This window comes from Gallus gallus, chromosome 10 (assembly GCF_016699485.2).
Source record: "Gallus gallus isolate bGalGal1 chromosome 10, bGalGal1.mat.broiler.GRCg7b, whole genome shotgun sequence".
NCBI classification, from domain to species: Eukaryota; Metazoa; Chordata; class Aves; order Galliformes; family Phasianidae; genus Gallus; species Gallus gallus.
Genome location: NC_052541.1, coordinates 19,072,432 through 19,084,962, shown reverse-complemented (window position 1 = coordinate 19,084,962; position 12,531 = coordinate 19,072,432). Strand labels below are relative to the sequence as shown.

Here is a 12,531-nt window from a genome sequence, read left to right as displayed (position 1 = left end):
GTACGGGTCCTGCTGCCTCATTCATTGCACTGCTATCTGCCGGGGAGGCGGCGACATCAGAGCAATTAAGATAAACTTTTAGTCTATAAGTTCATGCCTGCAACCCCTATACTTCAAAAGAAGACAAATGATCCCTCCAAGGAAGGAAACAAAAGTCTTTTCCGAAGGAACATTTACGATTTGCAGGGATTGGGGAGGAATTTTTCACTGTTTTTTTCCTTAAAGCTGCTGGTACAGAACACAATTCCTCAGCTTTTCTTTTAGCAAAAGTTTATTTCTAATGCAAAAACGAGCAAACAAACCCCCCCCCGTCCCCCCGTGCCCAAACCGCAGCGGTGCAGTTTGCTGAGCAAACCCTCAGCTCCCACAGTGCCTTCTGCCCTCCGCTCCTCCGCTTTTGCGGTGCCTTAACATAAGGATCGACTGCGTGCCAACCCGCTGTGAAAACGTACACAGCGATGGCAGGGACAGCAAACACACAGCAGAGATGCTGGAAGTGTCCCTGCTCCACCGGGAGCGCCGCCGGGTGCTCTGCACGATGGCGGTGAGCGGTGCGCCCCATCCCTCCCACGGAGCGCACGGGGATGGGGGCAGGGACACCTGGGCGCAGCGTTCCCCCCCCCGCTCACACCGTGCCCCACATCAGTGGCACTGCCGTTGTGTGCCGGGGGCTGCCGTGTGCTGCCAGCTATGGGGAGATGAGCGAGGGAGGCAGAGGGGAGGGAGCCACAAACCGTGACTATCAGTGAAACCCACAGCCTGAGGGCGAGCAGCACCGTCCCTCAGCGCAGGCTCTGTCCCAGCGATGGGATGCACCCTGGCATGGCAGCAGCACTGTGACACCACCTGCCATCCAAGGACACCACGGCCAATGCTCCTGGAATGCTTCTATTGCAGAGGGGCGATCGCCTCTTCCCAGGACGAGCGTCTCCACTCTTCCTTCCTCTTTTTCTTCTTTTTCTTTTTTCCTTAAGAACACCAAACCATTTCAAACAGGTGTTTCGTGGATGTCCACACACCCCCGACAGCCAACAGCTCCTCCTCCAGCCCTCGGAACAGTCTGCTGCTCAGCCGTACAATAGCAAAACTAACAGTTCAAAAATACTCTGGAGCCACGAAATATACAATACATTCAATAACAAAAAAATAGAGATATAAAATACTCGCTTTAAGGCTGTGTACAGTTTAACTGAAGATTAATTTGAGGACATTAAACGAGAGAAACGTGTGAAGGGAATTCCTTAACGTGTCTGAGCGGGAGGGAGGAAGGCAACAACAAACATCCCGAAGGATTTTGTTGATTTTTAGCACAATATGACCCGGATGGGTGGGAGCCCAAAGCTCTGTCCCACGACCCGGCGGCTCACGGTGCGCCCTGGGCTGAGCGCCGCTCCTCCAACGTCCTGCACACCCACATGGACACCACCTCTGCATGGCCGTCGTTGTACTGCACGATGAAGGGGTGGCCCTGCAAATGGCACAGGAAGGGTTAGCCAACAGACACAGCTCTCCCTGCGGGAACCGAGGGAGTTCATCTCATTCACATTTTAGAAAAAGATACAGTGGAACATTCTGTGGTTGCAGTGAAAAAGGGATTCCCAGCAGCGAACTTTCAGTTGGATGCATATTATTCACGTTCATCATTTAAATAGAAAAGAGGAGGCTGGAGGACTCCAAAGTCTTCACTGAGGCCATTGACCCACCCCACCCAAAGGTCCACACTCTCTTAACTTTCTCCCTTCAATAGCCCCTCTGTGTGACTTCAGCATAACATCACAACACAACATAATCCAACCCAACCCTATCCAACATAACCTAACCTAAACTAACTCAACCCAATCCCACATAACCCGATGTAACCCAACTCAATCCAACATAATCCAACCTAACCCAATCCAATCCAACTCAATGTAATGCAACCCAACTCAACGTAGTCCAACCCAACCCTTTGTCTAAAGCAAATTGCCCAACTGAGTCACAATCCCAAATGCTTCCCCTACAGGGCAGAGCCTGAATCATGCTACCATCAACACACACCCATAGCAATGCCATGCTCATACATACTTGTGCCCTTGACTTGAGTCAGTACAAACCCCACACCTTACCCTGTGTGCACCCTTAGTTCTTAGGGCTGTATGAATCACACAGAAGGTGCCACATCCCTCCAAGTGTCACGTTGCAGCTGCAGCAGGACTGGGTGCAGCCTGCAGCAGAGGCACACGTGAGCTGCACGTGGCCTTTGGAGCTATCACTTGACAAAGAAACTGAACTCTCACCTGTGCTTAACCCCAATGGGCCTTCGTGAGAAGCTGCTGCAGGAACTAACGTATGATGGAAAGAGGGACAGCTGTACAACACGCTGCCCCATAGAAACGTAGGGCCGTTACAGGTTGAGACACCTCAGAAAGTCAGAACAGGAATACGGCGTGCAGTTTCAGCAGCCAGCTTAGGCAGCTCAATCTGGCCCCATTCCTAGAGATGGGAACATGCCATCTTCGGATGAATCTCAAATGAAGTATAAAAATCCACAGGAAACCAAGTACCGCAATTACATAAATGGCTGAAAGAAAGCAATCGCCAGGAGAAACCATCACGGATGATGAAAACCTCTCCTCCAAATCACTCAAAAGCAGCTCTGTTTTTGCAACACTAAACTTCACAGCTCTTGCAAACAGTGCCTGCAAGTAACCAGTGTTGACGTGGGGACCCTCGGGGACAGTGATGCAGCGCTGGCACAGCCGGCGTTGGGCGCACTGTGCCTGGGATGCTGGGGTCAGCAGGGCAGGATGGCACCGAGCAGCACCGGGCTGAACACAGCACCATCAATCCTCCCAGTGCCAGCTCAAAGCAATAAAACACTCTGCAGGCCAGGGCCAGAGAACAGAGGAGTGGCAGGAATAAAATACGGCATGATCTACGTGACAGAGAGAGGAAGTGTGAGATGCTCCGACCCTCTGGGATGGCTGCATCCATGGGATGTCCTTCCATGGGCTTTGGGCAAAGGCAGCACAAGGAATGGGCAATGCATGGAAGGGGCAATGCACGGAAGGGGCAATGCACAAGGCAGGGTGACCTCCGCACACACGCAGCAGAGCCCAGCCCAAATCCTTCCTCCATCTCAGCTCTTTGGGGTCCTGGTCCAGAGCTGCGTGGGTTAGTGGAGGTGCTGTGGGGGTTCCCTTGCAGAAGGACACCAGGACTGCTCTGTGCAATCCCTGGACAAACAGGGCTGGTGTGTCACTTGGTCTTTACCTATTCTCACATCACAACCTCTTCTGTACCATCCCGGTGGTACAAATGGGACTCCTCCACTGTGTGAATGGAGAAATAACAGAGTAAGAGGCAAGGCTTTGCTAACCGACACATAAAGGTGAACTCAGCCACTGCTGGGAGCCAGTTGTTTCCTTCACCTTCAGGAACTCATTCCCACAATGATGCACAGAACAAACATGGTGATGCAAGAGCTTCCAAAAGCAAAGTCAGCCCCAGGAATTCGCTCTCCATGCTCAGACTGTCAGTGCTTCCCACCAGGCTCAAGCCACAAGCCCTGACCTTTATCTCAGGCCTCTGGAACTGAGCATCGCTCTCTGCCACTGCCATCGATCTTTCTATATTTGCTCTTTGTAACTGCTACAGAAATGGATATTTTCTCCCCCCAGTATTCAATCTTTTTATTGTATTTTATTTTTGGGGAAGCAAACTGCTTCCTCGCAGCCGTTCTGGGCTGCAGAGAACAACTTCACATTTGTCAGAGCTCTGCATTTTGCACCCACGTGGACACACGTGAGCTCTGTTTGGGAAACGGCCACCGAGGAGCACTCCCAGGGGTACCACAGCCCATCTGAGAGTCTGACGATGGCAGCAGCCAGCTCGATGCTACAGCAGAAGATGGATGAGCTTAAAATGATGCATTTGAGTACACAGATGCTCGCGGCACTGAGCATATGGACAACGTCTCTTCCCTCCCAACACCTGGCTATCAGAAATCTTTAGCTTTGGTCTTGAATGTCTAACATCAGGAACAATGCTACAGAAGGCCCGCCACTTATTTTTTATCCCTTCCTGCACACACCCTATGGGTTTAGTAAACAAATCATGAAATGCTGCTGTTCTTTGAAATGTTCCTTGATTCTACCCATGGAAACCGTTTGGAGGGAGCACAGCCTGCACCCCAGGGACAGGATCCTGCAGATATTCCATGTACTTTCCAGAGTGACCTTCACAAAGCTGCACAATCTCCCTCAGCATATGGAAAAAAATGGAATACACGGCTTCTGCTGCCTCACTGAGCGCTGAAAGAAGCAGTGTGAGCTTCAGAGTGGTATGGTGGGTGCAGAAGTGCATAGTAAGGTAAAGGCTTATTCTAAGCAACGCAGCCTAGAGGTACCCGTCTGGCCTCTTAAAACAAAAAAGCAGCCAAGGACACCAATGAGAACTAGGGAGAAACAATGGAGCCCACAGACAAGGAAGAGCAGATGCATTGGGGCAATTAAAAAAAAACCTATTAAAGACAGTCCGCTTCTCCCATGAATCTCCTTTACGATGGAGAGACCCCCCGCAGAGGAAGGCATCTCACGCCTGGTATATCCACGCAGTTCAGCCACTCCCAGCGCACAGGGGAAGAATGCAGGCTATGAGGTGTTTAAGATGCCAGTGAACCACGCTGCTCACACCCTCTGCTTTGTTTTGTGGGGTTACCCCATGGAAAAGCCCACGTTTTACGCACTTTTCTTCCTAGAAATAAGTTTAACTTGAAACCACTGTTTGGGTTTCTCTTGTTTTCCACTGCCCCAGAGAGAAATCTTCTCAGACTACAGTGCCAGTGGGACCTGTACTGGTGGACAGCCCGCGGTGTGCTCAGGTCAGGCACTGAGCCCCAGGAGGGTGCACCAGGCCCATGCACAGCCTCAAACCAGCACTGCTCCTGACACTCAGCCTCGCTCGGCAGCACCTTGCTGCTGCAGTCATCCCTGCAACAGATGCACACAAAGAGCAGTACAGAATTGTGGACAGTGCATGAGCCCATCAGACCTGCCCTAGGCCCACCCGCAGCAACATTTCATTGCATCACAGAATCACTACGGTTGGAAAAGACCTCTGAGAGCACCAAGCCCAACCCAACCCCACTCACCATGTCCCCACGTGCCACATCCCCGCGGTTCTGGAGCACCCCCAGGGATGGGGACCCACCACCACTCCCCGGGCAGCTGTGCAGTGCAGCACTGCTCTTTCCGAGAATGTATTTTTCCTAATATCCAACCTTGGCTTTCTCTTGGATCCAACGTTTTTACGTCTCCCTCCCAACCCATTCTACAATTCTATAAACCCTCAGCACTGAACCCACGTGGCAATCGGCACAGCCAGGAGGCCCAGGCAGCAGAAAACACACTGAAAAGCCCCCAGCAAGCCACCCCCCCCGGCTGGGGTCTGGCGTGGTGTGCAGCCACGGGAGGGGAAGCAGAGGAGCAGGAAAGGTCAGGCAGGACGGGGCTGCGGTGAGTGTCAGCCCGCTTAATTTTGAGTGTCAACGCTGAAAATTAGATAAACAATGACAAACCAGGCTTTTTAAATGAACTTGTCTCATCTCGTTCCTTTGATAAAGGGTACGTTCCCCGCGCTGCAGCGTCCCACCAGACAGGTTAACTCTTTCCAAGGGAAGCGCCGCGCAGAGGGGGAGGGAAAGGATTTAAATATCTGACATGAAATTAAAAGGGCAGTGCCCCCCCTGAGCACACAGCCCTGGTAATTCCAACCCGCTGCCCACGCACCATCAATCATTTAGCCCAGTCAATTAAATGGCCATTATTCAAGGCGAAAAGTTCTGTGGTTTCAGCCACCCTTCGCATCCCCACAGAGGGGCTCCTCTGCGACACGACGTGTTTGGATGGCACAGGGATGGGCACACCACCACGGCCCTCCAGCCATCCCAGAGGACCTCCCAAGCACAAAGCACACAGGACAATCCTCCCAGCGCTCTCTTTTAGAGGACCCCCCCCCCCCCCCTGGACTGTGCAGTGAAAGGACTGTGCCCTATTTATTACAAAGAAGCACCAACAAATTACGCATTTCCTTTAAAAAACTGAACTGGGCATCACACACACAAAAAAACATAATAAAAAGATCCCAACTGTTGCAGACACGGACTATCAAGACGATGGCAGTGCCCTTAGACAGCATTTCAAATACAGTTTATTAGCGTGTGATATGAAAAGGGTATTTTTATTGCATGATATAATGCAATGGGACCTTGGGCGCTCTGCAGAAGGACCTTGCACTCAGAAGTGTAATGAACCCATAGTCCAAAAAACATTATACTGTACATTAACCTATCATTAATGGCACATTAGGGCTAGGGGCACTGCACGCTTGCTGGTCAGGGCTCCATCAGGACAGTATGGAGGAAACCACAGTCTTCACAGGCTTAAAACAAATAGAGAAAATAAATATTACTGATGGCTACAGGCTGCTTTAAGGGAAGCTCTCTCTCTGCTTAACATGCGACTCCGATGCCATTTTATAAGGGGGAGGTAGAAGACAATGCAGCAGTTTATTAGGCAATATTAGGAACAGCATGGCACTGCTTTGCAGCACTGGGTGTCTCAAGCAGTGCATCAGATGCCTCAACACACGTTTTTTTTTCTGCACAAAGCACAGGAACTGGGGCATCTTTTAAGAATAAAATGGAACCTGGACATCTCTGCCCTTCCTGCCATCCCCTCATCCCTGACAACGCACCGTTAAACAGGACCCAAACACAGCACTGCTTCTGCTCCCAAGGCAGCTGGGATGGTCAGACTGCCACAGTGCAATGTTAAATCCAAGGAACAACTCATCCCTGGCTGTCTGAAGGAGTGTGAGCCCTGCAGGTTTGGAGAACAAGAACTTGGCTGCAAAGGGTGCACCACAGTTATCACCCCAGCTCGTTCTCCCATTGCTACCACTGTTTGTACGCTGTTTGTAATTAACTGAGGGCACGTGCTTGAGAGGAAATTCTGCTCATTCACATGTTTAATGGGAACACAAGTCAGACCTCCAAAATAACCGACACAAACCTCAGGTCCGGAGCTCCTTCCCAGGACACATGGACAGACGAAGCACTCGAGTAACACAAAGCACCCCACACTGACCTGTGTTCCCACCTCTGCTGTCCTCAGCACACGCAGGATGTCATTGCTCTGCCACCTCCTCTAGCACAGCAGGATTTCACATCTAGAGCTTCTGCCCCCAAGGACAAGCCAAACTAGACGCTGCTCTAATTATCTGTGCTAGCTCTCCACGAGGCCGATTTCTGCTCCCACAGCCAGGAATAGCAGCGAGGAATCCTCAGGCCAATACTCTGCTGCTGACTCCCAGAATATTGTTAATTCTCAGGCACAGTGGTGTCAGAGCCCTCCCTAGGCTGCTCTGTGCAGCCGCGTTTCCCTCCATTGCTCACCTCTAAGGTTCAAGCAGGGTAAAAAATCAGAGGGCTTCCAACCCTCTCACTGACCTGTGGAGACACAGGATGTGTGCATGGGTGGAAAGACCCTGTAAGACACTATTTGTGATCCAACCATTACATCCCTTGCTGTACTTCTGCAGTGTTAGCACGTGTTCTGGCCATGACGGGTGACCTCTTAGGGAACAGGACGGGTGCTTGCGAAAGCAGTGGCTGGGAGTCCAGAAAGCATGTCCCAGTTTCCCAAAGCTCCAGCAAGGTCAACCCTTCCTTTAGTGGACACAGTTCCCCAGAAATGACAGCTCCTTGCCTCTCCTGTGCTATTCCTGCAGTGACGGGACTGCAGGTGCCAAACAACAGCAAGTTTACCTTCTATATACTTGCTTGGCTGTGTTTGATGTGGTACCAAGCGTTTACCAGCCCAGATCTCTCTCCTCATTCCAATCATCAACTATTCAGGGCAACGATGACCTCCCACTGCGCTTGATGAAGACTCCAGCACCTCCACAAGCCTGTTCTCAGCTGGTGTTAGACTGAAATCCCCCACAGTGGGAGCCAAAGACACAGGTCCTCAGGTCTGCAGAGCTCGGGGTGGTGAAGGGACCCCGGGGTCACCGAACAGAAGCACCCAGAAGATGAAATTTGCTCCGCATCCCCCACCCCGTGGGGACACCACCTGCAGCTTCTGCCTGTTCGTATAGAGAACAGCGGGGGCAGCAAAGAGGGTCAGCAGCTGCATCAGTCCATGGTATTTTCTGGGCGCAGGTGAAGCAGGGACAAGAAAACATCTATAAGCAAATTCAGGTGCTGTTATCTCCTCGAAGCTCTCTCCTCATCCCTTATGCTGAGCAGTCGCAGCACGGTCCCAGCCTGCTAAAAGTGTCAGAGTGGTGAGTTCTGTTTGTTGTGTGGCCTCCCGAACATACACTGTAATTAAAATGCTGATTACTAAACAGTTTAAATATATGACAGACAGTGCAGTTAAAGCCTACAGTTAGGTCAATATGTGATTTAGATTTGCCATTTAAAAACTCTCATTTAAATTTTGCATACATTAATCACTACCATACTTCAATGTTCTGATATCCACCTGACTACACTATTAAAATAAAACTTGCTGCCCCAGGGAAATCCTACTTATTCTTAATTGTTTCGAGGCTTTGATGGGCTTTTAATCTAAGATTAATTTATGCAATTTTAAATAACTCTTCTTATGATTAATAAGCTTGAAAATTAAAAGGAGTCTAAAGCAATTATAATGAGCATTTGGTCATAACCTCATTAGGAGAAGGAGTGAAGGATACAGCTCTGGAATTCTTACAAGACTACAATTTAAGGTTACTTTCAGAGGAGTCAAACATACTTCTTGATATTGCAAAGGCAGATTAGCCCAGGTCAATGGTAGAACCACGGCTGTCTAGATTAGCACTCTAATGGTTTTATCCCTTCAATGATACTTAAGATAGTGATGGAAAATGTACCAGGCACCACAGAGAGACCAAGAAGAGCTTAAACCTGAAAACCTGTACCTACAGAGGAGAGGTCCACACAGCACATCCGAATTCCCATTTTCAAACAGTAATGCACATCCTCCATGATGATTAAAGCCCATTTTTCCACCCTCCTCTGAGGCTCTGGGCATCGGCCGTAGCCCTCCAGGCAGCCCCCAAAAACCTGACCCCTGCATCCAGACTCAGAGTCAAGAGAGCATTTGTTTTGCAGCTCAGGTCAGCAAGAACCGCTGCAGCTCATCTGACATCTGTAGCACAGCCCTGACTGCATGCAACTGAGCTCCTCCACACTGTGTGCAGGGTGTTTGTGCTATACTCTCTCTGCGGTGCACACCGGTCTAAAATTCACACAGAGCTCTGGTTTTGGCCGTGGCACAGTGGAATCTATTTGCCCATCTGTAGATCATTCTTCCCACAGCAGTTGTGCTTTTTTGCTATTTGCTGTGGAGCCGATAACGGTGCTTGGCACGCCTCGTGGTGCTCAGCTAACAAAACGAGCTCACTCCCAGCAAAGGTATTTTTCATGATGACTCCTAAAAAAGAAAAAAGGCAACCAAAATATAATTGGAGAGCGCTTCTGCAAGTGTTGCTGAGGTTAAGAAGAGCTGCGGAAGAGGAATAGAGAGAGTGGCCCAAGGCTGATAGACTATGTCAACATTAGCAAGCTGTCGACAGCAGAAGCAGATCTGCAGAGTGAAATGGTTGGTGCAGCGTTTTGGGGATGGGGGAGGTTTTGCTTTTGACCGGCTCCGCTCTGCTCTGCGGACGCAGCACCTGCCTGCAGCCGGAGCACGAGGTGCGCGCCTGGAGCACATCCTCTGCCTTGGTTTCATTTGAAATCAATTTGACTCATTAGCTTTGAGAGCTGTCCGTGATGGGAATGAAAGTGTGGTTGGAAGCTCTGAAAGATCTGGAGGTTCAGACCAAGAACGCACACCTGAACCGAACCCATGTTGATGCAGATGCCTCCTGAGCAGTGTGCTCCAGCTCATGGCTCCCTGCAAGCACACCATGCTCACTGCTACCAACCAGAGAGAGTCCGACACCAAAAACTGAGGAAGAAGTATTTCCTTCCAACACATTTCCCAGAGAGGAAGAAACGGAAGGAAAAAAACAGATGCTTTCTACAAGCTCTGAGAAAATGGTTTCTACCAACAGAGAAAATTACTGAAATGGACAGAATTCGAACAGCGTCCTCAATGTTTTCAACCTTGGGGTAGAAAATGCCACGAGGCTGGTTTTAGAAGTACCCCATAGGACTGCATCCCATCACACGGCTGAGCACCATCCGTTTGCTGACAGAACGGAACAAGAAGCACGCAGATGCACTGAGCTGTACTGTGTCACAGCCACAGAGCCACGAGCAGACCAACACACGGAGCCCTATGGAAAGCACAGGGAGCACCAAGCACAGCACCTCCACCACCTGGCTTGGGAAGAAGAGAAATCCCTTCGAATCCAGCACAAGGACCAAGGCCACCATGGCTGTGTTTCAATAATCTCTCCGGTCCCTTCCCCTCCCCAGCTCTGGCCTTGCCGGGCGGCCCACACCGCAGTGCATCCCCCTGAGCTGTTAGGGCAGACGTGCAGATGGGACGGCCTCCATTTCGGGGCCGCGCCCGTCCCGCTCCGCCGCTGCGGCCTCCATGAAGCGGCGCCTCCCCCCCGCTCCGCGGCAGCCGCTGCCGGAGGAGAGGCTTCAAAAACCATCTTTAATTTAAAAATTAGGAACTGGAGCAGGCTGCGAGCGCGGAGGTTGATTGAAACAAAATTTAAATTCCTGTCAAGCCCATTTAAACACAGGGGCCCTTCATAGACAATTAGCTGCTCCCTGTGAACGCGGAATAAACTCAGGCCTGGTCACTGTTAGACGAGCGCAGACCCACTGTGAGGAGCTGGAAAAAAATTAACTAAAATCAGGCGGTATGAAATATTTAGCCTCCCGGTTTATCGCGGGGGTTTGGAAGTGTAAACAAGACAAAAATCGATTCCTCGGTGCCCTCCAATCAATCCCCCAAAATGGTTAGGGCATCTGTTTCTGCTAAATTTTGTTTACTCTGGCAGATTTGCCTTAATTGCAGTTGTTTATCTCCCATTGTCCCCGGGGCCCTAATCTCCCGATTACTAATACTTAACACTCATTTCACATCTAAAGCTACTTCTAATCCTCAACAGGTTTCTGGGGCTCTTAAAATTATCGAAGCCGTGGGGACGGGAGACGCAACCTCTTTGTGAGAGGGACATTTTCCTCTCTGCTACCAGCTGGGCCCAATCATCACCAGGGATGGCTGCAACAAAGGTGCTAAAAGGCTCTTTCACAGCCACCGCTGCTCCGCCGGGAATTCAGCGGATGAAAAAGAGCTTTGATGGAAGAAATCCCAACAAGAGGGCTCTAACAGTCCAGCCAAATAAAGTTACTGTCATAATCGAGTGCTGTCAATCACAATGAAAATCCAATTAAAAATCTTTCAGCGCAGCCCTCTTAAGCAGGAAAATGTCCCCTATTTATATGCGTTTTTGTCAACCGCACGAATTAGAAAGTTGTATTAATTGATTTTTTACTACTTCAGGCCCCGATCCTCCAGCTGAATTTCTGTGGATGCAAGGATCAACCGGCACAAATCTGATTAAGGGATTTGCGGCACAATGCGCGCAGGTCAGAGGAAGCCCTGCCTGCACCCCGGCTCCGTGCTCTCCTCATTCACAGGCAATTACTGCTCTTATTTAATACTGCAGGGTAGTCCTGAGGTGCCACAGCCCACCGTACAAACCGTACGTACACAGCTCCGTACAAACGCCAGCAATCTGAGTTCATAGGGGGGCTTTGAATCGGTGGAAAATTCCAGCTTTATTACACAAATAAATACCGCATAGAGATTTCCAGAACTGCCCGTTACAGCACGTCCTGTGACGAATTTGGAACAAGTGGAAAGGACAGGATTCTTGGCATCAAAAATACGCTTCACCTTGGAAGTATTCACAGATCTATTTATTTTTAATAAATATCACAGAATCGTAAGGGCTGGAAAGACCACCAAGATCATCTAGTCCGGCCAACACGCAGGCAAGGGAACAGAGACAGAAGCATCATTAACATAAGAGCACAACCCCTCAAGATATTTAGCTGGAAGACTTGCAATTGTGCTACCAAGATGAGTGAGATGTAAATATTTGCCTGAGCATCTGGAGAAAGACAGAAGCACCAGAAGTGCCAAACGAAACATTTGCTCAAATTAAACTGCAAAGCCCAGGAGACTCAAGTCACCAAAAATATTAACCATCATCCGAGCTGTATCACTCGAATATCAGTGTTGCCCATTTGTTTTTGTCCCGTTTCCTTACATTTTCAATGCTTCTTCGTGCCGGCTCAAGTTCTCTTTTTCACATCTCACTGAAAAATGCCACTTTGTTGTGCAGCTTTAGGGCATGTTAGCAAGTGAAAGTCAGACTTCCACATTTTCTGTACAAAGTCAGTGGCATGTTGAGCAGTGGGACTGCAGAAGACAGAGAATGAACGTAACACCTTAAAACCCCATTGCTCAGAAGTTAACCTTGTCACAATCTTAGTCTGCTGTAATTGCT

At 49.8% G+C, this 12,531-nt stretch overlaps 1 protein-coding gene across 4 annotated transcripts in view; it reads right to left on the bottom strand.

The window, feature by feature from the left end:
* Positions 1-253: 253 nt before the first annotated feature.
* Positions 254-12,531, bottom strand: part of MAP2K5 (mitogen-activated protein kinase kinase 5) — a 111,942-nt gene continuing 99,664 nt past the window's right edge. For all 4 annotated transcript variants that reach the window (NM_001282348.2, XM_015292099.4, XM_015292098.4 and 1 more), the window contains one exon: positions 254-1,468. In NM_001282348.2, coding sequence (NP_001269277.1) covers positions 1,364-1,468 — 105 coding nt within the window. In that variant the 3' untranslated portion in view covers positions 254-1,363. The remainder of the gene's footprint in view (positions 1,469-12,531) is intronic.